The 25,850-nt window shown below is 39.5% G+C and overlaps 1 protein-coding gene across 1 annotated transcript in view; it reads right to left on the bottom strand.

Annotated features, from left to right (window-relative positions):
- TMEM245 (transmembrane protein 245) overlaps positions 1-20,294 on the bottom strand; it is an 85,183-nt gene extending 64,889 nt beyond the window's left edge. The window contains exons 1-4 of the mRNA XM_036238613.1: positions 19,478-20,294; positions 10,668-10,785; positions 9,094-9,195; positions 189-305 (exon numbers count right to left, since the gene is read on the bottom strand). Of these exons, the coding sequence (XP_036094506.1) occupies positions 189-305; positions 9,094-9,195; positions 10,668-10,785; positions 19,478-20,287 (1,147 nt within the window). The 5' untranslated portion in view covers positions 20,288-20,294. The remainder of the gene's footprint in view (positions 1-188; positions 306-9,093; positions 9,196-10,667; positions 10,786-19,477) is intronic.
- Between the last annotated feature and the right edge of the window lie 5,556 nt (positions 20,295-25,850).

Genomic DNA, 25,850 nt, shown 5'->3' with positions numbered 1-25,850 from the left:
TGATTAAATGTCTGAAAAAGTGATATGAGAACAGAGATGAGAGGGAAAAAGTGTAAAAATAGGAATTAGAGAAAAATGAAGGATGAGTAAGCAGCATTTTGATGCTAGTGTCTTTCTCAATTTTAAATTCTAAGTACATTTCATTTTCCAGAATGATTTTGAAGGCATTCCTTCACAAGGTCAGTCACCTGGAGGCTGAGTCGAGGACCGGTCTTCAGAGCTTGATTCATACCCTGTGATAGAGATGGCCAAGGTAGCTAGAGTAGAAGCTGCCATGGAGATAACTTGCCCTGGTAACTCCGCCCCTGTAAAACAAGCATGCATTTTTAACTTTAAAGCAAATGAACAAAGGGGGAAATAACTTGCAAACTGAAACACAGTCCCAAGTTTTCAACAGCATAAAACAAAATGGCTACTAATGACCCACCAGACCAGTGGTTCTTTGCCAAGGGAAGACTGCTTAAGAATCAACAGGAAAGTCTGCTAAAAATGCAAGTTCCTGGACTCTGACTTTCTCATTTGGGAACTTCATGCTGGAGCATGTGACAGATAGTAAATATGAAAATCTAGAGAGCCACATTTATTTTTTTTTAAATGTAGAGAGCCATATTTATATTTTTTAATACACATTTCTATGGAAAAACACTACCGCACCAAGTCTGTGAGCTTCCTAAATACAGACTGTCTTACTCTCCTTTATGTTACAAGTTGGTGCTCAGAATAACACTCCATGAACAAATATGCAATATACAGGTATTATGCAAAACCATATACATTTATAATGTACATAAATCAGCACAAAATCCACCACTTGAAAATCTAAAAGGACATCATTATCCTATTTCATGTTTTATGTTCCATGTTAAGTTTCTAATAGGTAGTATACGAAGCTTAACCATTTGCAATAGACTCAAATAAAACATTTACTGTCCAATGAGGTCTGTCTGTAACTGTCAGGCTTTAACCTGCTATGGAAGACAACACATATTAGCTTACATAGTACCAGATTATAGCATCCTTTCCTGCACCGTATAGCAGTGGTCTCCAACATTTTGGGCACCAGGGCCCAGTGCTCTTATGAGAATCTAATGCCTGATGATCTGAGGTGGAGCTGAGAGGGTGATGCTAGCGCTGGGGAGCGGCTACAAAGAGATGAAGCTTCATTCACTCACCCACCACTCACGTCCTGTTGTGCGGCCCTGCTAGAGAATGGAAAGCTAGACTATTTCTTGGACTTCTTTGTAGCTAAGGTCCCACATGTGATGCAGTTTCTAACAGGCAGGCACACCTGTACAAGACTTGGAAGACCAAAGTGACTCACTGTAATTTGGAAGCCACATAGCTCATGTCAAACACAGGCATGGAGGCAATGGTTTTTCTGCAGGAACTTCAGCGGTTCTGCTGTTTGATCTCTAACTTTGCAGCAGACAGCAGCCTACGGCACTTCTGCTCGGTCCTCGGTCTCCTGGTTGCACTGCTTATGCCTATGTCGGATCCAAGCAATTTGTCTGGCATTTTCAAAAATTTTTTACACAAAAAGTGTATATGCTAATCAATACTTCTTTCTGTTATTGACCAGCTGGTGTGGATTCCATTATCCGCAACTAAGAACACTGACCATTCCTAGTCACCAAATCATACAGCATACTCACATAGCTGGGACCTTAATTTTGGTAGGCCAATACTCAATGTGACAACATAAAATTCTGCCAAGCTCATAAAAAGAGCTATGACCCTTCAAAAGGCCAATGAATTTCAGCTTCGTATGAACTCTGCATACCCAGCAAATCCAAGGCTGGCCTTCTCTCACAAATAGGCAGCCCAGGGCCTAGGATGGCTCTGCATAGAGTCAGTCATCAGGTCAAGTGCACTAACTCATCTTCCTCAACCATAACCTATCCCTTCTCTAAAAATGCCTCTGTAACCTACAAGTGGTTCATTTTTAGGCAATTCATGAGAATCTCAAACTCGTGGCCTGGAAAGGCAGCAAGGTATCTAGATTAAGACCTACCTATTCTAAGTATCTAAGGTGCTTCTTAGATTCCGATAAGAGAACAATGGCTGCGAGAAAGACTATCTTTCATGTTTTATGTGTTCTCTTTACTCAATGTATTGGATGCTGGGGATAAATACAGAGATAAAGAGTCTAGTGGAAGAGACAGATATGAATTAAAAGAACCACACAAATATGAATGTATATTCACTATAATGATTGCTAAGAAGGAAAAATACTAGGCACTTAGTCTGGAGGATCAGTAAAGGCTTCTCGTTAAGAAGTGAAAATGAAGCTGATATACAAAGGATGAGAAGGAATTCACCTAGGAATTTAAGAATGATATTTCGAATAGAAGGAAGTGAGTGAATAGGAAGGCTGTAAGTGAAGAATCCGGCATGTTAAAGACAGTGAGAGAAGGTCAGTGCATCTGGAACAGACAGCTAGTGGGAAACTGGTATTGAATGACCATGGCCGGAGACAGTAAGCCAGGTGATGGCACGGTGCAGTGGACAACAACAAGGAGTTTAGTCTTTACCTAAAAGGAAGAAGAAAGTATTGAAGAGTTTTAAATAGAAAAATAATGTTTTATACTGAAATTTTATTGAGCTAATTGTAGCTTCACAGGCAGTTGTTATTTCTTAAATAACAGAGAAATCCTGTGAACCCCTTATCCAGTTTCCCCAATGGTAACGTCTTGCAAAGCTGTGGTACAAAATCACAATCAGGGTATCAGCATGGATACAAGATACACAACAGCATACTGCAAGGATCTCTTCTGCTGCCCTTTTATAATCACACATACCCCTCCCCCGCCCCCACTCCAAAAATAAATGATCAGTGTTGAGATATCAAAGATCGTTCTTATTGTTTGGTCAAGAAGAGATTAGAGGGGACCCAGAATGGGTACGAGGAGATAAATTATTGCAATATTATAGACATGTTGATAGCAGGGTCTGCAGTGGTTAACAGGGGAGATGTTGGAAAAGTGGCTGTATTTAAGAGACATGGAATAATCAAAGTGGGCCAGACTCAGCAATGAATCAATAAAGGAAATGAGAGGTGAAGGTGTCAACAATGACCCCCAAGTTTCCAGATTATAGTTGGCTAGACAACGTGAAGGGGAAATGGATAGAGATTTTGGACATACTGAAGTTCTTTTTAGACTTCCAGGCAGAAGGTTCAAAAACAAACTGATTATACCAGGGACCCTAAAGGACCTAGTTTCTTGTGTACCCAAGACAGATTTCACAGGCTCCACTCAAGAGCAAAGGTTAGAAACACTTTATGACTAATGGCCTGAACAAAAGAGTAGAAAAAGAGAAAAAAAAAAAAATACTTCCAGTCAAAATTAAACAAAAACAAAGTATTCTCTCTTACATAAGATTAAAAACTAATCAAGGGACCTGAATTACAAAGCCTACCTCTTCACAAGTAATTTAAGTGGTGACTCATTTTTGAAGATTCTGAAAAGTCCCTTGATGATTTTTACATAGCTCCAAAATAATAAGATCACTTTATAGCTCCTCATATATGGACTTTCAGTTCAGCTGCATTTGACTTATATCTCTAAAGTTCCACTAGGCATTCATTCACCAAACAGGTGACTAGGCTAAGTGCTCAGATAAGAAACTAAGCCACCAGTCTCAAGCTCGGTCTAATACTTAATCAATTAAGATTCAGTATGTTAGGAGCTAATGTCAAGTTAAGTGTAAATATTTGGGGAGCACAGAGGATGGAAACCCAATCCATGCTTGGGAGGTTAGGGAAGGGTTTCCAAACCCTGTGGTGCTACCTGACAAGAACAGTAGAAGGTGCCATCCTTTAAATCCCTTTAAATAGATTAGCCAGACAAAGAAGACAGGACAAGTCTATCTTGGGGAGGAAGGGAGAGATTGGTGTCTTAGAGGGCAAAGGTAGAAAACTTTTCCAAGAAGACAAAAAAGCACATAGGCAAGAAAAAGCAGTGAGTGCTGTTCAAAGAACTGCAAGAAGTCCGAAAAGGCCAGAACGTAGGGTACAATGAGAAGAGTGGAGAGACATGAAGACACAGAGGGAGAATGGGACCAGACTTTGGAAGGTCTCATATGCAGAAGCAGTATAATTCAGGGGTTGGGAGCACAGGTGAGAAAACAAGACTACCTGGGTTCGAATCCCAGGTCTATTCCTTACTAGCCGGATGACTATGAGCAAGGTATTTAACAACTAGGTGCCTTAGTCCCCTCATAAGTAAATAGGCTTTATGTAACTTTCTATCTCATGTGAGAATTAGGTGAAATATTAATATAAAATGATTAGAACAATACCTGGTATGTAAGGCTCATTCAACAAATATTAGCAACTATCATCATCGCCTATATCATAACTATTGGCTTTGATAGTGTAAACTATAAGCATAAGTCACTAGCACTCCTACAATATTTGTCTGTACCTCTCATCCCCTTTCTACTTTTATATTATAGCCATTTCCCTAAGTCTTATTCTGCTTAGCACACATTTTAAGATTTCCTAAAGGGCACTGAAAGACTTTGAGAAAAGTCAAGATCAATAAAGTAACCTTCACAACTATGGCTTAAATACTAACTTCTTCAACTTGCTGATGTCACTAAAATACACAGTAAATATTTAATAAATCATGGCTAAATCAATGAAAACTCTACAATACCATTCTAGTTAGTAAACAAATGAGTCAGCCAATTTTTAGACTGCCTGAAACTTCACAAAGAAATGAAAAGTACAGCACACAGAAAATCAACAGAGGACCTGAAAATTATGGATGTTAAGATGTGGAAATTGATCTTATCAAACAGAAAGGCATTTTAATGACTCTAAGTGATATCCTCCTGCATTTAAAAAACCCCAACGGTTTAGGCAGATGGACAATAAATTAGAGAAATTCCAGGACTAAGAATCTAGGCAAAGTCACAGTATTGGCAAAAAAGTCCAGCTAAAAATAGGTGCGTAGACAAGGGAAAATAATCTTGGGACCCAAGAACTATAAACAAAAAAATGAAAGAGCATCCAAGGTTTCAAGTGTCAAATCTACTCAAGGACAGGCCAGCATTGGAATCCCAAACAACAGGCATCTGTGCAATCCCAAAGAAGCAGGCCACTGATGGCAGCCTAGTACCTGGAGGTAGAAACTCAGAGTCTGGCACATGAGAAACACAACTCATGTTCAACTAGTATCTGTCAATGTGGCTGACTCAGCAATGAGCAGATTAGCATTTTTAAAAATCAGGGGAAAATTGTGCTCGCTTCAGCAGCACATACACTAAAAAAAAAAAAAAAAAAAAAAAAAAAAAATCAGGGTAAAATAAGAAGATCTAAATTAGGACAAATAAATCAGTCTAAATACTTGATCTACTTTGTTCTCTTTCACAGGGATAGTGGCAGTTGCTGAAAATACATCCAAAGGTACTTACGGGAGGAGGAGGTCTTGCATACCGAGTAAAACCTCCCTGGTACAAAGAGCTCCCTCTGAAGAAGCCTGTGTTCCCACCACTAATGTGGAAAACGCATCTTCTCCGGGGCTTCTAGTAGCAGTCACTGGACTACTGGCAGTAACAAGGGTGTGGACACGGACCAGAAGGACTTTCTCTGGGCCTATTCAACTGAGAGTGTCAGAACTGGGGAGTGGGAGAGAAGCAGCAAAGAGTTTTGTTACCTTTCTCTTCCAATTGGGGCTTAATTGGACCAAACTTGTTCACTCACACTATACGCTACTCCAAAACGATTAAGGCACCTACCTACCAAGCCTTCCTGAAAAGATATTCTGGTCACATCAACAATTAGAATTTATAAACAATTACCAGTGTTAGAAGGAACAGACCCAGCTGTACTTGCCTATACTTCTCAGGCTAAGTGTTCACGCTAAAGATACATCTGATGTACTTGCCTAGCTTTTGAAGAAGCACTTCCCATACTTGGAGTAAATGGCTCTCTAAGCCTACATTTCTTCATCTGTAAAATAAGCATAATACCACTACATTACTAAGAAAATTTAATGAGACAGCGTGTTCAGAGAGCCAAACCAGCCCTGGCCCATACTGCATTACTAACAACAACGCTGGTGGTTCCTCCTTTCTCACAGGCCATGGGAACACAACAAAGCTAGATTCCAGGTTTCAATATGTGAGACTTCTGGGGTCCAGGAGAGAGAGAAGCCAGGTCCTGCAGCTGTGATAAGCCAGCAGGGCCAACATGGAAGACTGAAGCAGTGGACAATTACAACTGAGTCCAAGAGGATCAGCAGTCAATACCTTTTCAGGATGACTGATGCTTGTTCAAAGAGCCTGGTGCAGGGAAAGAACACTGGACTGAGGGTCAAAGACCGAGGTTTATATCTTAGCTCCACCAGCGGGACTGTAAGCAATTTGTTAACCTCCAGAATTAAATGTCTTCATTGCAAAATGGGAATAACCATTTTATAAGGTTTGGGGGGTTGTTTTGTTTGTGGATTTAAAAAAATCACACATTTAAGAACATAGTAGACATTTAACATTTTTTCCCCTACATTATCATGGGGTTTCAAGAAATACTAAGGAAGAGCTCCCAAGGTCTAAGAGAAAACCACTGAGTAAGGGTTTTCACTAACTTGGCAATGAGCCTTAAGAAGTTTTCTGGTCCTAGAAACAAAACAAACTCATGCTTTGAATTCTGATAAAATCCAAAGAATGTGTGAATCCAGTGAACACAAATCATAAAACTTTCTGTGGCATAAAAGATTCAAACCTTAGGAGACACAGAGAAAGATGCCTATTCAAGTGACTAGGATATAAGAGCCAAGTCTTACAATGAAAACGACAAAGAAGGAATAAATAGATGCACACGTGCCATGACAGTACACTGAGCATTCCTGTACCTAACTATATTATAGTGACATCTACAGGAGGGAACTGACCATAATAAAAGCGAGAGGTTGTCCCAGTATGAACTACATGGTTTGAGTTCTGATGCCCAAAGGAAACAAGGTTCTAGGGAGAAGAGGAAAAAATATTCAGAAATTTAGGGGGGGGAAACGTTTAAGAGATTTATTTTAGGATGAGGATTATCTAATCTAGAAATCCATAAAAAGATTCTAGATCAAGAATAACCTATTCTGACGTAGGCTGGAATGAGAGTACACAAAGCAAGGAAAAACATTTTCAAATCTGCTCTCAATGTTCATTCTGCATCCCTGTGATTTGCTTCCTTGTAAGAGTCTAGAATACAAATACTAGAAACCTAGCTTGCAAGCCAACACACCACTCTCCTGGGTTTATGCTTGATAATAATAATCAAACATGGCTCAATACTCGGTCTTAGAATACTTGTCCTCACGGCTCTCTTGGCTGTCATCAACGGCAGACTAGAATTTACACTGAAGAAAAAAGCCACTTGAAACCTTTGGTTTAGACCTACATTATTCATAAACTTGAAGCAAAGTACGTACTTAGCTCGGGACAAAGGCAGTCAAAAGGAGAAGACTGTCCTGGGGTGAGCAGAGCTGTCTTAATCCCTACTATCTGGGGAAAAGGGGGGAAAAAAGGAAAGAAAGTTACAAAGGAACAAGTGGAGACCACCAAGTTTTCTATAGTAGTTGCCGAAACGGACAGTTTACTTCAATTGGTCTGATACATGATCACAGAGTCTGACAGATTGTGACCAGGTAGACGAGCCGAGCAAAGAAAACTTAGAAAGACAGAAAAATATAAGACAAAATCTTTCCTATTTTCTGTTATCAGAAAAATAAGTAATTAAGGATTCTTTATTTCAGGTCGTTTTTTAAAATTTTAAACAACTGTTTAGAATAAGACGTCTTACAACATTGTATTAGATTTTCTTACTTTTACTTAACAAATTACAAAAAAGAAACAATTTTTTAAAAATTTCTACAAGGTAACCATACAAATAGTGTGCCACAAATAGCCCTGTGATTATCATAACATTAAGATGCTCAAAATAATGTTATAGAAGTAAACTCATCACAGAAAGGTACTAGTGACATAAGTTTAAAATGTGGCTTACAAAAGATGATGTTCACTATGATCCAGTAGAGTATTCTTGTGTTTTAAAGAGTGAATGCATAAAAACAATTAGTTTACATTTTGGTATAATCTGTGGGCCGTGGGATCTTGAGTGATTTTTATTTTCTTCTTTTTGTTTCTCTGTATTTTCTAACTTACCTGTGACACACTGATTTGATACCTGAGAAATTTTTTTTCTTTCAAAAGCCTGCTACAATTAGTAATTTTCTCTTTTAGTTTCTGTTTATCAAAAAGCAAGGAATAAATATCAGTCACTGTAGAAACTGCTGTTCAGATGTACCTCTCCAGTCAGCTGCTGCCACAAGGTTGGCAAACTAGGAGTCCAGTCTGATTATCCAAGAACCATCATTATAACTGGCCATCCTCCTCACTCCCCACAACTCATTAGAAACCTGTTATCTTTAACTGTTTCTAGATAAAAGCCACTTACCTCCAGGGTACCTCAAAAATAATCTTTAAAAGACCATGGTATATTCAACATTGTATTAGCAGTTCTCACCAGAGCAATCAGGCAAAAAGAAATAATAATAAAAGGCATCCAAATTAGAAAGGAAGAAGTAAAACTACCTTTATTTGCAGATGACATGATCTCATACATACAAATTCCTAAAGAATCCACAAAAAAAATTAAAGCTAATGAACAAATTCAGCAAAGGTGCAGGATACAAGATCAACAGAAATATTCATGCCCTTGGATTTGGCAGTGACAATCTCAAATAAATAACCTAACTTCGCAGGTAGCTGTTTAATGGGCACAGAGTTTCCTTTTCCCTGGGGTGTCTTGGAACTAGAGGGAAGTGATGGCTGCATAACACTGTGAATGTACTAACTACTACTTTAAAATAGTTAATGGTTAGTTTTATATAACATAAATTGTACCACAATAAAACAATACAAAAAGGAGGGGCAGGTGAGATATAGTCTAACAGCCTAAAATATTTAAAAAAATTTATTAGTCAGAAAACCATGGGTTTTTAAACAGATTTAAAGCCATTTCGTTATCACATTTTTTAATAAAGCTACTCTCCCAAATATTTAATAGTAATACTAATAGAATGCTCGTTTTCTTACCAGAAGACTCTTTTCCATTCTGTTTTTCATAGAGGGTGCCCACAGACATCAGGAAAACAATAACCAGGAATACTGGAATTCTCCATGAGCCAGCCAGAGATGCTGCAATTATTAAGAGTTAACATTTTTAGTGAAATAAAAACCTAGCACTTGTCTTTAATTTAAAAGACTCAGTTTAGTACATTGACTGAACAATTTGGCATATGTTTATAACAAAATTGTTTCACAGGGAAAATTTTTTTTAAAAAAGGTCATGGAACAGATGAACCCTCCATCTAGGACTTCTCTCAGTAAACCTGTGCCTGCTGTCAGAGACCCCTGATCTAAAGGATTGGGTGTGTATCACCTGAGGAACCAAGTCCATTCTAAAGAAGATCCAGGATTTAAGACCATCCCAAACTCAAACTCCACTCCTCCATTTAACCCCAGAATGACCTGTATCAGGCATAGATTCTAACTAAAGTCATAGAGCCTGACTTGATTTTCTGAAAACATCAGTGGATGTAAACTCTCTCTCCAGAAGAAGTGGAATGGCCCAAAGAAGCACTGCAAAAAGCTTCAATGTATCCACCTTAGAGTATAATGCAGATACGTTAACAAGTGGCTGAGGATCAGGTCCATACCCATTAGCCATTTGCATTTCCTTGGGTTTGTCTAGAGCCTCATGAACATATCTGCCTGCCTCCCTCCTCTGCCTTCCTCAAATACAAAATGAGTCAAATCAGACACTGGGGGACATTCCAAGTCAGCAAAGCTAGAGACTAACCCTTCATTCAATATTCAATATCAGACTCTAAGCAGGGATATAATTTCAATAAATTGTTTTATTTTTAAACAAATAAGTAGCTCTTAAAACCTGCTTTAAATAGGCTATCTACTGCTTCGGGTTACTGAATTTTGTTTTTAATTTAGAACTTAATGTTTCCATAGGCTGAAATGTGGAGATAAAAAGTCCCTAGGAGCCGCTCAGCTAACAGTGCAGTTTTGAATAATAGGGAATTCATCGTTTAGAGCAGCTCTGACGCTGATCGTTGTTCTGATGAGCAGAGACTTTTCTCTCTGAAGACTTCTCCTCACTGCTCTAACATGTCTCCCTCATGTTACAGAGATCTGTTTAAACCATTCACAGGACAATCTTTCGAATACTTAAAATAGGCTTCTAATTTTATATCCTCTTTACTTCCACCTCTCCCTACCCCATTGCCCAGTTCGCTTCTCTTAACCAGAGTAAACAGTTCTGGTTTCTTTAACAGTTCCTCGCACATGATCTTCAACACCTCTTATCATTCTCAACTAGTAATCTGTATCTTCCTGAAGTATTACACTCAGAAACAGCCATATAGTCCAAGCGTGCTCTACTTTTTAAGATATATTTATTTTTAAAGAACAATTTTGAAAATCGACACTCAATATAATTAAAAAGATAGACATTTTAATGCATAACATTTTCATTAAGATTAATAAAAGATTAAAGCAGAACATTTCTAAAGATTATTTTAAAGAATTTAAAAGGCAACATGTAATACTATAAAAAATTCACTCTGATTTGGGACCCAAGAACTATAAAGACTCACCTAAATGAAAAAGCAAAATAATCCAGACAGGAATTGAAACTGCTCTCAAGTAGCGTTCAGTGCTTGCATTCCACTTGAATGAAACAGTCAACACATAGCCAACTACCAACGTCCAGATCTTAAATAAATGAAATATAGACACAGTTGTAAGATATATACTTGAAGATAAACACAGTTATACGAAACGTGCAAGCATCCATATAGCATGAGAGCTGTGGATACAACACAGATAAGGTTGGGTTTGGTGGTGCTAAAGGAGTGTGTGTAGGTTTCCCTCTGTTTAGATAAATCAAGTTTTAGAATAAACAGGCATTTGAAATCTCAGGTAGTGATATTATTTAAATATTTTAAACAAAAAATACAAACACGTAGTTTTAATTTAAGACATTTTAAAGTTCAAAAACTATTGTATGCACAAAGATACTTAAATATTCAATATTTAAACTTAAACCATGGACTTAAGAGCCTAATCTTGTACAATTCTTAAAGTTTTTCTCTATAGATTGTTTAGAAAAGAAAAGCTCTCTAGAAAAAACAAAAATCAGGTTAAAGGATTCCACTACAGCCTATGAAATATGCTTAATACAGTGAAAAGAATTTTTTAAAGGTAAAAGAAGGCAGCCAGCTGAAGTGTGACCCTGATGAAATAATCTAGGTAACAGATGGTTAGACCCCAGTCCAGAGTTATATGCACAGCTGAAGAAGTGTAACTGAAAAAAATATTACTAAAGGAAGAAACAGCAAGACTTCAGAACAGAAGAATCAGCCAGGGCCCCCTCCTCAGTGGTCCCTGCAGTAAAACTAAATGACTCAGCATAGCCTATGCAGAAATTCTCTAATAACTTTATATTTTAATAGGACACTTACAAAATATGGAAAGAATATATAATCTACAACGTGAGCACCAAGAACTTATTAAAATAACCTGAATTTTGAAAAAAAAAAGAAAAAGAAAATTAAAACAACAAAAAAGAACTTTAAGCTATGATTCAGAGAATAAAGATAAAAGAATGATACGATTACTAAGAAACAACAAAAAACTACCTCCTATTTTGGTCATATCAATCAATAAAAATAGTCTTCAGGTCTTAAAAAACATTTATAACTTCTAATCTAGGAATCACCTTTGGAACCTTACTAAATAATGATAAATTCTATATAAAGAAGTTCATCAGAGTATAACTCAGAATATTAAAAAGTTGATAAATCTAAAAGTTCAACAACTGGGAAGTGGTTAAGTATGGATGATTCACTCAATAAAGTGTTATGCAACCATTAAAATAGGTTATGCAAACAAAAACTCTGTAATTAAAAGTATTCTTAAGAATATTAAAGAAAAACAAAATACAAAAAAAAACCCATATATAACACGATTATATCTACTTCATGGGGGGCTAGGGAAAGGTACTAAGAAATTAATGCTCGTATTTGGGTGGTAAGATTTTGCTTTTCTCTTTTACTTTTTTCTGTATTTTCCAACTTGTCTTTAATGAGCACTAAATCTTTTATAATAAAAAAAATTAAAATATGTTTCTTCAGGCAATTCTATTAGATGAAATATTACAGAGATCTTAAACCCAAGATATACAAGTACATGGGAAGTGAGACTACAGCTGCTTCAAAAAAGCTAGGGCTGGAAGGACCACACGAATTAACCCTGGAAATTCAGAGAATGTGAGATATGACTGTGCAGCTCAGAGCAAAACAGGAGTATAATAATAGTACACTTATATCACACTTCAGACCAGGCCCTGTTCTGATGCTTTATGTATATGAACTCCTTTAATTCTCATAACCCCAGAAAATAAGTACTATTGTCACTCTCAATTTACAGATTAAAGAATCTGAGACTTTAGAGAAGTGACTTACCCAAGGGTCACACAGATAAAAAGTGACAAAAAGGTTAGAACCCAAGAATCTGGCTCCAGAGTCTGTTTTCTTAACCGTAAGGTAAAATGAGGGTGGTGCTAGCAAAAGAAAGAAGAGGAAAAGTGGCTCCAATATTCACGAGGGAAAATAATAACAGTTGATTTTGGCAACTACAGATTGTTGAAACAATAAATGGGCGTTACGCAGGGTAATCAGCCCCATCCTACTGAACACCATAATTTAGATGAAAGATTAGAAGGTCTATTAATCAAACTCATAGATTACACAAAATTGGGAACAGTCAGTAAAAAAACTGAGACGACTATGATTCAAAAAGATATCCTAAAGTTAGCACAATGGGCTAATTCAAATAAGATTAATAAGAGAGGAAATGCAAAGTTCTGTGTTTAGGTTCAAAACTCAACTACTCAACTGCACAAGTACGGAATGGCAGGAGGGCAGCTAAGCTACCTTTTAGCTCTGTAGAATCTGGGAGTATAACTGATGTGAGTGACTATTAACAAAAGGATACTCATATCAGGGTGATTGTAAGTGACTTTTGCACTACTGAACCACATTAGCGATAAGGAAAAGGAAATGGAAATCATAACATAGGAGATATGGATATAGCTGGGGGGAAAAAAACTGTTTTAGCTTAGAAAAGGGAAGGAAATGTCAAGATTTGATAGCTGTGTTCAAATAGCTGGGGAATGTCCTCTGGGGAAGGCATCAGACTTCATTTTCCATAGTTCTGGCAGAAGAAATAATAGGTGGCACTAGGAAGCAACACATTTCAGCTCAACAGAAAGATAAATCTTTCTAACAAACTATATCTATCTAAAAATGGAATAAACTACCATCACTAAAAGTGAGCAAAAGCTGACCGTAAGTCAGAGGTGACAAAGTAGGAAGACTGCCCTCAGAAGCTGAACTAGAGGATCAGAAAAGGTATAAATTTCCAGATTTTAAGCCTATGATACTTTTAAACCAATCTCCAAAAAATTTTTGTTTCTCATCTGTACTTACGAATCAGTATCATTTGCAGGGAGAGAAAAAACTAAGAGATTGCATACTTCAGATTTTGTATGGGAAACTCATGGTCTAAAGAGAAGCATGTGTTTTCATCTACTAAACCTAAATGAAACTCACAGATTACCTCATTTCAGTTTAAAATAACAACTTAAATACACTCAATTCCACTTGTGCGGAATTGAGTATATCAGCACTATACACTGTGCTGATATAAAAATGTTCACTGTAGCAGTTTAAAATACTGAAAAATTGATAACCTAAATAGGGGACTATTTAAATAATGCTATCTCCACAATGGAACAGTTTTTCATACTTTCAAAGGTGTGATGCATATTTATATTCAATGACACAATATAAATTCATGCAAGTGCAAATTTATAATGGTAAAAATATACTCATCAAAATGTTCAAAACTATTATCTCTGGATGGTTGGACTTCAGGGAGTAATTTGCTTCTCTGCATTTCTTCAAGTACTGAACTTTCTCCTAAGAGTAGTACTATTTTTATAAATAGTGAATTTTTTCATTTTTATTTTTTAATCACAGTTCACATTCATTATTATTTTATATTAGTTTCAACTGAACCACATAGTGGTTAGACATTTACATAAGTTATGAAGTGACCCCATTAGTCTAGTACCCACTTGGCACTATACATTGGCCTGACAAATGTTTTTAATTAAAAAAAAAAAAATTCTTTTAGATTATAAACTTTTTTTCAATATTTTTAAGTGTTTTCTTAGAAGAGTCACAGAATATTATTAGTTCAAAAAGTATGGCCATTTATAAAAACACTTTCAGAGTTTCTATTAAGCCATTATGATTATACAATTATCAATGTTTACAAATGTTTACTGGATTATCCTAATACAAATTCAGGCTAAAATAATCTGGCAGGAATGCTTTCTAAAAGGGATCTAGAAAAAACAACTTTTTATACTATAGTACTATTAAAAAGAAGTATATCTATAAGTGTTAATAAGGAAAGATGTCCAAAATACAATGATTAAAGAGCAAGATGCTGAGTTACATATATGTTTTCCTATTTTTGTTTTAAAAATAAAAATTCTATACTTTCTATGTCCCCACAGGCACAGAAGATAACTATTCATCAGTAACAGTAACCTCTGTATAGTGGAATGGTGGCAGAAACAAGGACTCACTTTTACCAAATACACGTCTATGTTGCTTAAATTGTTTTTATATAACAAGCATGTTTTACTTGAGTCAATTTTTTAAGTCACTAAATATTTTTAAGATAAAAAACTGAAAATAAGGATTTGCACATTCAAATTTCATACATAATTACTAGTATGAATTCCTAAAAGTGTACCTTTAAGAGTTTTTTCTCTTTCTCTATGCTTAGCTTGAGTTAACCTGCTCTAGTATGAATTTTCTTTCCCGTATAAAAAATGAGTAACAGTTTATACATAAGAGGGCATACTTTCCCAAATTCATGTTCTTCAAAACAATGTGTCTTTTTTAAAACAGACATTCAAAACTCATTTTAAAATATAAGACTGCATAATGTCTGCTAGATACTACATAGAATTCTGCAGAAAAACTTGCAGTATTTTGTATTTATTTAGCACTACAAGTAAAGCAAGCTAATAATCACATTTTCCTTGCATTTGACTTAACCATATGTATGTAGTTTTCCGATTTAAAAAATATTAAATGTATAAAATGTAAGTAGATTTTGCCTTTTAGACTACGTCATTGTTTTATTTACTGTCATCTGAGCATTAACCGAAAAAACAACCTGGCTAGTTTGTTTTTGCAAAACAATTTCCCAAGTCTTTTACGAGACTATAAATCAACAGATGTCTTCCCAAGTTATGAAGCCACAGCCCTAATCATAGCACAAGCAACTACTGCATCAGGTACTTCATTCTTGTCTAAGTGAGCTTAATGCTATTTTGAAAACTCTTCTCTTTGTGGTGTGGGAACTTAAAGAGTCAAGAATTTTTTTTTAATCAAAATCTTTAATTGAGAAGGAACCTAAGCGATGGATATCTTCCTCCTTACTGTTGCCAGGCAAGCCAAAACAAGCCCTTAAAGAGTTCAGAAGTGGAATGGAAGAGGCCTGGATGGCCAGTGTACACTTCCTAAGAGCCTCACTGGCAGTACTGCCAAACTCATTTGATGTGTAAAATTGAACATCAAGGAACCTTAGAAATCGTCCAAGCTAGTCTCACACTTTGCACAACTGGTGTTGAGTAGTAGCCCACAGAAAAGCCCTGGTCTGTTCAAGGTCACAAAGCAAGTTACTGACAGGGCTCAGTTTAGAATTTACACTCTTCTCATCTTTCAACCACTGTTCTTCCTACCTCACGCTTCTTTATAAGTAAAATGGAAACAATGGGAATAGAGACCCTGGAGAACACAAACCTATTATTACTATTGCAAAAACTGTTAACAGGTCTTTGGATTTTTCTAACAAGTCTGAACTAATGGAGACAGGAAACTAAAATACTCCTAGCAAAGAAAAATAGTGGGGCGGGGGAGGCCATTAGCTTTTCAGATTTATCTTGACACCTCTACACTGTGGGGAGATGCCAAGAACCCTAAGGACTGAGTCACATGTGAACGTGGGGCAACCAATGATTTTTAAGTGTTTAGAAATTGCTAAGTCGGTACAATATTCTAACATATTTGAAACTGTTTAAAAAGAATTACTCATACCATAATGATTAGTCTTTCATTTGTAAGCAGGACGAGTGTTAGGAGACTGAAGTCAAGGAAAAGGGCTAGGAGGCTGAATTAACCCAAAAGTGAGATGAAGAGGAGCTGAACTGGAAAGATAAACCGGTAACAAAGGAAAACAGGGGCACTACAAAGGAAAACTAACCAGTACTTGGAAATTAAGAAACAAGGATAAAAGAGAGAAAGGAGATGACTGAGGTTTCTAGATGACTCAGGGGTCTTTGGGGGAACATGTGTGGTTAGTCCAACCCTGATATTCTTGCATTTTTTTCCTAATTGCTAAAAACGATTCATAGAGGGAAAAAAAGATAAAAAATTTAAACACAACGCATTGGGGCAAAACTTGGAAATCCTTATTGAAGCAAGTTACCAACAGAGTTCAGTATGATATATGTCATAGCAGTTTATATTTTTTGTAAAGAATGACAAAGGGACTTCGATTGTAGTTAGGTCTGTTGAATATCATTTACCAATAGAATAGATCAACCTCTGATCGGTCTTGTCAACTGTGAAATCCCCCCCTCCTTCTTCACAGGATCGAGAATGAAATAACACACATGAAAGCACCTAACCTATTGCCTGGTTCATAGCTCTCAAAAGTTTTCTTAAATGTATGAACTGTCAGCTCTCCAAAATGTAGATTTGCTTAAATGTAACTTTTCTCTTTGCATCTCTATCTATACCTCTCTTCGGCGGCAGACTCAAATTTACAAGTTGTCCAGAAAGCATAAAGACTTTTCCCATACCAGGCAGCCGTGCTTGGGTTTACAAAACCAAACCTGCTGTGAACTATGAGACAGAAAAGATAAAGTGGGCTTCCTGCCCAGTCAACTGACCTACTTTTACCTTTCTTCTGGGAGAGCGCTGAGGACTCTTTGTCTCTGCTCTCAGGTACACCTCACTTCTAGACACCCAGCCACCTCCACGCTGCTTCAAGAAAACAAGACTGCAAGCCTTGTTTCTCTCGAACTCAGATCAGCCTCCAGGCTCTACTCTCAATTTAGCCCCTCTACCACTGCACACTCATTTCTAATTAACTCATTCTGTCTCTTTTATAATAGTTTTTTTTACCCCCTCCTCTTCTCCCTTGCTCCCACCACTTCATCCAAATAGCTGAGTTTCAAGTCATTTTAAAATCACTTAATCGGCTTGCCCTTCCTCCACACTTCTAGCCTAATGCATCTTGGCCCTTCTCTTCTGCTCGTTCACAAACTGTAATGAGGTATTTAAGTAAAATTCAAAGATGGGGTTTGTCTTTAGTAAAAAGATAATCAAAACTATATGCACTGAGCTGTGGGCACTTCCTTACAAATATTCAATTCCAGAAATACTTCATTTTCCACTAAACATGACAATTTACTCATGTATTCAACTATTCATCTATGTTACACTATTTATCTGATAGTGTATATATACAGTATTTACCTATGTTAGTACTTTCTTTTCTAATTTCCTAGTTTATTGGATATGCCACTTGGTCATGGCCACAGTAATTTACAATAAATTGTAATAACAAGTCAAAAAAAGTTAGAATCTATAAATGTGTCTGACTCTAACAAGACTGAATTTCTTGACGACAGCAACATGTCATAGCAGTCTTTACATTTTTTAACAGCATATGTATTGTCTTCTATATGAGACATTCAATGAACTTAACTGAATTATGAAAAAAAAAAGGTAACAGAGAAAGAATACTGAACTGGGACTCCATAAATGTGAACCATGAATTATAATTTGAGTGACTTTGGGACAATCACATTCTCTGGACATCAGAAACCTCTCCTGAAGACTGGCAGGCTTCAGGTGATAAAGGGTAAATTAATTCTAGAATCACTTCCACACACAATCCAGCAAACACCAGGAGGTGAAAGAGGGTTGTTCTACATCCCTCCTCACCATCACCACGGAAATGGCCCTCTTGGAAGTGAAGGCTTCTGTCTGACCACTTAAGTTGCACACCCGCAGCATCACAAAATTCTGGATGAGGTCCTCCCTTTTACCTTGCAATAAGGTGCTGGTCCATGATTGGTGGGTAATGAATTTACGTGTTATATGCACCACCAAGTCAGAGCCTACACCTTACTCCTTTTTAAATCCCTTATAAAGCCTAATACGTAACAGCAATATCAATCAACTTTCAAATTGACCTGAGAGGCACTATCAAGAGAAGACATGAGTTCTGGGATCCATTATCACTTTACCAATAACCTTCAGCAATTCGAAACTCTGCCAGACAAATAAGAACTTGACATTGAGGTGCATTTAACACTGACAGAAGTGAATAAAATTATTTTTAAACAGTTCTGTTTATTGACAAATTAGCTTTCTTATGCATTAAATATCCACTTGTTTTTAACAGTCCCCAGTTAAACAACTGGGTAATTAACTGGTCTACAATCTGATTTGAGTTAGGAAAGGTGTCACGAAATTATCTCTGAAATTCCTTCCAATTCTAAAGCATTGTAATTTTCTATGACTATGCCCAGGGTGATCCAAAAATCACAATCTTTAATCCAGTCTGCTTAAGTAATCCAGTCAGAGGAAGCGTACTGTGGTACAGCAGTCCTTGCACAACCTAAGTTGTTCCAAGAAGCGGAGTGTGTCCAGGAAGAGGACCAGGTGGCTCAGCACCCAGTGCCTCGCATTAAGTATACCAACATCACCTGAACTGAGAGTTAGCCCCGAACTACTAAGAAAGCGTTGTTTTTAGGAGTTGAGCCAACCAGTCCCCTGCTTGTCCTTAACTAGCCTTAGCCGGATAATAAGTCACCTCTCCTATCTGTAGGATAGGATAGAAAGTTGAACTGGGTCCCACGTGAGCTGAACTGAAGACGGCTGAAGTCCCGCCCCATCCCCATGACCAAAATAAATCCAGGTCCACCTGCCGATGCTCTGCAGTCCCTACCTGCAAGCGGAACAGCAACTCCTAACAGGGTTCCCCTAAGAGGGTCTATTAGGATGGGACGATGGACAGGCAAACTGTTTCAAACACACCCTCCCTCTCTTTGGAAGGAAGCTTATCAAGCTCCTCAGGTGCATAAGAAGGCAGGCGGAAACTGACACTGCCGCACAGGTGTGGACCTCTGGTCGCCCGTGAACAGCGAGAAGGGGCTGCAGGATCGCACCCCAGTGCACTGGGGCTGTAGAGAAGGCTACTGCGTGCCCGCCGGAACCACGAAGGGACCCGGCCCAGGCTCACTCACCCACAGGCTGCTGAAGTAGTCCAGCCCGCGGCAGATGAGTGCGCCTGCGTGCGCCAGCAGCACCTGCACGCCCAGGTAACTGCCAAGGCTATAGAGGCCGTAGAGTAGCGGGCCGCCGGCCCCCAGCAGCACCAGCAAACGGCGGCGGCGCAGCGCCTGCTCGCCCAGGGCCTCGACGCCGTAGTCCGCGAAGCAGAGCGGCAGCAGCAGCGCGGCCAGCACGATGGGCGTGTGCGCGCGGTGCAGGCGCTGCAGCCAGTGGCGGCCCAGGCGCGTCAGGGAGCTCTTAAAGGGGTGCAGGAAGGTGCCGCACAGCACGGCCCACAGCAGCGGCCGCAGGAAGGCCTCCAGGATGAAGTAGACGAGCACGGCAGCGGCGCAGCACAGGCACACGAACAGCACGGCCCCCGTGTTGTAGAAGGCCTGCTTGATGGGCTTGTCGAAGCGCAGCGCCAACGCCGCCGTCCGCGGGGTCTCCCCGCAGCCGCCACCGCTGCCGCCCGGCGCAACCGCGCGCGGAATCCGCGGCGCCGGGCCCGGGGATTCCCGCGGACTGGGCGCCTCGGCAGGGCTGCCGCCGCCGCCGCCGCCGCCACCGCCGCCGGCCTCGGCCATAGTACCCCTGCTGCTGCCGCCGCCGCTGCGGCCGAGAGGCGGTACTGGGAAGCCCGACGAGAGCCATCGGCGAGTGGCAGGGTGGGCGGTGCGCGGCGTTGTGGGAGTTGTAGTTTCTCGATGGCCACTGAGCACGTACAGTGCCTTTAGCAAACTACCACTCCCAGAGAGCATAGGGCGAATCCTTTCGCCCATTGGTCCCCGGCAGGATCCAAGTAACAGGTTTCTGGGCTCAAAATCCTATAAGAGAAGGGGGAAAAGGCTCCTTTCGCCAATCGGTTAATGTCAACTTTTCCGGAGGTGGAGTCTCAAAAGAGGCACATTCACAGATTGAAAACCCAGGCTGCACATTAGAATCTCGAGGGGGAGTACTTAAAAAGACCAATCCCTATATCCTATTTTATTGATTTAATTAATAAACACTTAAGAGTGTTTGCCCTGGTATATTTGGCAGGATTTTAAACAGCAATTATCATATGTCAGTCCCTGTTCTAAGGGCCTCATTTCTAGTAATACACTTAATCCTTAGAACAACTCTACAAAGAAAGTGGTGTTTTTAACCTCACTTTACAAAGAAGAACAGTGAGGCACAGCCAAGTACCTTGCCAAGGAAACACAGCTAGTAAGTGGCAGTGTAAGGATTTGAACTCAGAGTCTGCCTCCTAAATCCGTTCTCTTGCCTGCTATGTTAATTGGTCTGACAGGGATCCTTCGGCATATTTTTAAAGCTCTTCAGAGGACTGTAAAATGCAGCTACTGGGTGGCCATCATCCGTGTAGGTGTCAGCATGGGAGCAACTCTTGAAAAAGCTCTAGATCAGAGTCTCAAACGACCCCAGGTGTTTTGTTTTGTTTTTGAGACCTTGGGTCAGGTAAATCAAGGCCCCAACCCCAATTTCCCCTCTGTCACATGGAAATGGTAATAATAGAAGCTCTTGTCTCAGAAGGGAAAAAGCAGCTCTGGGACAGTGCAAGTTGCTTCTGTTCTGTTGAGAAGGTCCTAGGACACAAGCCTGCTAATAAAACATCTCAAACAGCATTTTTGTTTTTTATAAAGGTTTTTACTGAGTACTCAATATATGAGTGCTTCAAAACCCTGAAAGTTATCCCTTTTCTGTTTTCAATAAGTCTTAAAGTTAAAAAAAGTAATAATAATTCCTTTCCATCTCATATTTGGGTTTCAAATCAGTCTGTTTTTCAAATGGTCTTTGGACTCTGACTCTGTTAATGTTTTACCTCGGTAGTCTTACATTTTGCTTTGCTTCTTAACTACTTTGGGCCTGTCGATGTTATGGTTACAAGTTATGGTCACATTTGCTTTTAGTCTCTGTTTTACACTGACTCAAGCTCCCATTTATAGAAAAACGGTGCCTCAGTCTCCCTCTCAAAAAGTCTTCAGTAATATCCGGGGAATCCCAAAAGGATGCTTCACATGTACCCAGAGACATGAGTCAACCGCCAATCATCCTATGTTCACCCTGCTGCTCACATAGCTCACTGAGTTCAGTATCCATCATAAGATGGCCAGAGCCTGTGTCACTATTTCCAGATCCTGGATACTTCCAAACTTCTAATCCTCAGGGTACCAAAGCAGAACTAGGTTCCACTCAGAGATGGGGAGGAAGTTCTTCTCCTTGACTTGAGGACTCTGTGCCCTTTTGTCACCCAAGCCGTAAACTAGATCACTGTGCCCAATGTATTATATCTCCTTTCACGAAGAGTTTCTTCCATGTCCGACCTTGAGTCCTCTAACCACAAGGGCTCAAAAACCATCCAAAGGGTCAGTGAGGGAACAAAGACCAAACCACCTTCTGTCTTCCTCCAACCAGTTACAAAAGGAAAGATCCCATGTCGCATAACAAAAGCATCTATCAATGGATGCAAATAGAAACTGACATGTATGCATTGGCCATGAGGGGCAGGGTAATGTGGCTTAAACTGTGTTGGGACCCCAGCTCAGCAAATCAAAAATGCCCTGTCATAGTGCTCTGCTCCAAGTCTCTGTGAAAGGCAAAATTGCTGACCATTTCAAAATTGTTATAATGGCCAAACCAAGAGAACTGACAGGTTTCCGATAGAATTTCTAGTCATGACTGGAACTCTAACAGAAATGAAGTTTGAGGCACTGGAAACTTACACCATTTATATGGCCTAACACAAGGCTGGATTCCCACAGGATTTTGCTCATCCTTCTATGAATGCATTCACCAACACTGCAGTCAACGTCAGTGGTTTTCATGAGTTTAAGTCATTTCTGTGTCCTCAGCAAATGGCACAGCATAGGACATTTGCCATACAGGTTAGAAACTCAGTAAGCGTTTGCTGAATATGTGAATAAATGAATGATATCCTTTTTTAAAAAAATGTACTTCTTGTGAGAAATAGTGTTGAAACCATAGGGATGTTTCTTTAGGTATTCTTTATAGTTGAAAGCAGAGAAAAATCAAAATACTGGGATGTAGGGCCTACAAACAACTTGAGAAGAGCACATGCAGTTCACTCAAATCTCCACCGCACAGGGCATATGCTTTTAGGCAGCTCTTCTAAAATACAAGGCTACTTGGGTTTTCCTTGTTGGCCCCACACAACTCACTCCAATGACCTCAGGGAAGAACAGACTCTATGAGTATCCAGGGTGCAGTGGAGGTAAAATACATTCAGAGGAGTGGATCAAGCTGGCCCAGGAACCACACTGCTTTTGGCCCTCCTGAACCAATGAAATTCCTAATCATTTAATCCAGTTTCAGTTTGGTTTTACATTTCTTGCAACAAATAGCTTTCTGGCTTATAAAATAATTATACCTACGTCGTTGGTAGATGTGAGGATGGAATGAGAGACTGTGTCTAAAGTAGCAGCAGCACAATGCTTGGGACATGGTGAGAATCTGCTAGTAGCTATCAGGGTGACTTCGTTTTGTCCTAGAGGCCAAGAGGCATCTCTTGTCCAAGAGGCATCTCTTAAACAATTAATGTCCACAGACTCCCAAGGTATCAAGATAACAGCCCCAGAGATAAAACAAACACAGGTAGGGAGAAAATTCTACAATGCATTGTGTCATCTTCGGATTCCTCCACTTGTCTCCATAAACGTTTACTGAGTTGTACTAAACACCTGCTTTGTACAAAGTCCAGTGCTCACAATGGAGTGTGTACATTATGTAGAAAGTAGTATGCACAGTGCTGGAAAAGAAACCATGTGAAAATGTACTCACATGCATTCGATTCCAAATATGAGTTACCACTTTTTAGCAAAGTTTATAGCAGACATTGCTAATCAACCACTGGAATACTTCCCACTGAGCCTAGATGCAGCTTCAAAATCCTTCTCAGCAGGATATTCTAGGGAACCACTACTCACTGAACAAAGTAGGTACACAAGACGACATGTATTTGCTTTCCCTACTGTAACTAATCATTGATTATCTGATAGTAGATAAAACTGGCAGACTCAAAATGTAGATAACTGGTTTAGAAGAAAACAGTGTGTGTGTGATAACTAACTATAAGAGTAAAAAAACATCTCAAGATTGAGAATAAATGATTCAAAAAAGCCTGATACCGTCAGGCCCTGCCTAACTCCCTAATTATTCCCCCTTATCTCTCCTCTTCTCATGCTGGACATATGACCCCACTTACAGCACAGGTCCTGCCAGTTCACCGAGTGGATTATAGCCTTTCCTGCCTCCAGGTTCCTGTCCTTCTAGTCTGGGTTCCTGTCCTTTCAACTGCGCTATCCAGCTGCAGCGAAACTTCTATGCCATGTTGACAAAGACAATTTTATCAGCCTGTAAAAAAGTCGATGAAAAGATTATCAGTTGATTCAACCAACCCAATTTGAGACCCATTCACCCAGGGAAGGGCAAGATGAATAAACAAACAAACAAACAAACAAACAAATTAAAAAACCTTGGGAAGGTCTTTGAGGTGGGCAGGGGGAGGGGGAGAAACATATATTTTTTTAAAATCTGCAACCAAAGTAACTCTCTCCCTTTCTCTTCTAGGGTGGGGAGAAGGTTGGTAGAGAAAATGGGCATCTACAAGGTAAATTTTGTGATTCACGATTATCGCTGAAAGCCGGAATTGCTGGTCTGAAAAGTGGCTGGCTCTTCGTCTTGCCAGAAGTGATTTTAACTGAAACGTTTTATCTGGAATGGCTGAAATTTGAGTTATGGATCAGGATTTGGAATTCCCAGCCTGTCCCTTCCTCGGCTCTACTCCAAACAATATACTCCAACTAAGGCTGAAGCCATGCAACAGTCAGCCTTCTACTGCAAATTGGAGCAAGACAGAAAACCGGAAGATGGGGGGGTGATTTCAAGTTGCCCAGACTAATCCCTCTTTCTTTATACAAACTATCTTCCAAGTCTGGCTGATTTTGAATCCTAAGTGTCACCTTTTTGTATACTCTTGCCACCATATTGATGTCACTGCAGCCTCTAGCTGGTCTGTCTGCCCTTTTGCTCACTCCAATTAATTCTCTACATTGCAGCCAATGTGATCTTTCTAAAATATAATTCGATCCCGTCACGGCCTCCTTATCTTGTGGGAAAGTGTCCAAGCTCTATTAGGACTTCCAAGGTTCAAGGTGACAGACCTGCCTCACCTCTTCCCACTCCCATTACCCCGCCCAGCAATGTGGCGGGCAAAGATATCCAGGTCCCAATCCCTAAAACCTGTCAATTTACATAGTAACAGGCACTTTGCAGATAAGATTAAGTATCTTTATCAGAGGAAGAGAGAGAGATTAGACTACTTAAGAGGTGAAGCCGTCTGACCACAGAGGTAGACACTAGAATGATGAAGCCATGAGCCAAAGAAACAATACCCACAGCTTCCAGAAGCTGGAAGGGGCAAGGAAAGGTCCTCTTTCCTGGAGTTTCCAGAAGAAAACAGCCCTGTCAATATCTTGATTTTAGCTCCACAAGATTCAGTTCAGACTTCTGGCCTCTGGAACTGCAAGAGAATACATTTCTATTGTTCTAAGCCACCAATTTGTTAATTTGTTACAGCAGCAATAGGAAACTGAGACAATTCTTGTCAAATCACAGTGGTTCCTCAACACACCATGCTGGTCTTTTTTCTGGGGTTACACTCGGCTCTTCCTTAAGTTTCAGCTTCACTACCATCTCCTGCCCTCCTGGCTGTCCCAAGCTAGATGAGGGCTTCTATTCCAGATTTGCACCACACCTGAGCATTTCCTTACCACTGCAGTCACTGAAAGGTATTGCCGTGGTGTCCGACTCTCTAACAAGGCCGTGAGCCTCTTAGATGCAGAAATCAAGAGCTGTTCTTTCCGAAGTCTTCTTGTGCAGTGTCTAGCATAGGGATCGGCACATAAGAGTCCTCAATAAATATTTATGGATGAATGAACAAGTGGCTAAAGCTTCTGGATGCTGGAGACTTTTATGTCCACTCCACTTCGGCTGTCTCTTCTTACAGCTTATCCCCTGGCTCTTGCCCCTGGGACTGAGGCCTAAGAAATTTCCAAATCAAACATCAACCGGGGGCAGGTCTGACAGCTGGGCTCCCCACTGAGAACACTGCAAAATAAAATACCACGGGGAACCTAAAATACCGAAACGCAGTAAGTAGTTGTTTTTTTTTTTTTTTTTTGAGAGAGAGGAGGTGAGGATTAGCGTCTACAATGCAGAATGTGATAATGCCTAATTATTTCATAACATGACATTCCTTGAGTTTCTCAACCTAGCTCCAGTAGCACCAGCAGCTCAGCTACTACATCCTGCAGTTTCCATATTTCC

The sequence above is a fragment of the Rousettus aegyptiacus genome, unplaced genomic scaffold, assembly GCF_014176215.1.
Source record: "Rousettus aegyptiacus isolate mRouAeg1 unplaced genomic scaffold, mRouAeg1.p scaffold_m13_p_3, whole genome shotgun sequence".
NCBI classification, from domain to species: Eukaryota; Metazoa; Chordata; class Mammalia; order Chiroptera; family Pteropodidae; genus Rousettus; species Rousettus aegyptiacus.
Note: the sequence above shows the minus strand (reverse complement) of the source record. Positions and strands in the feature narration are given on the sequence as shown.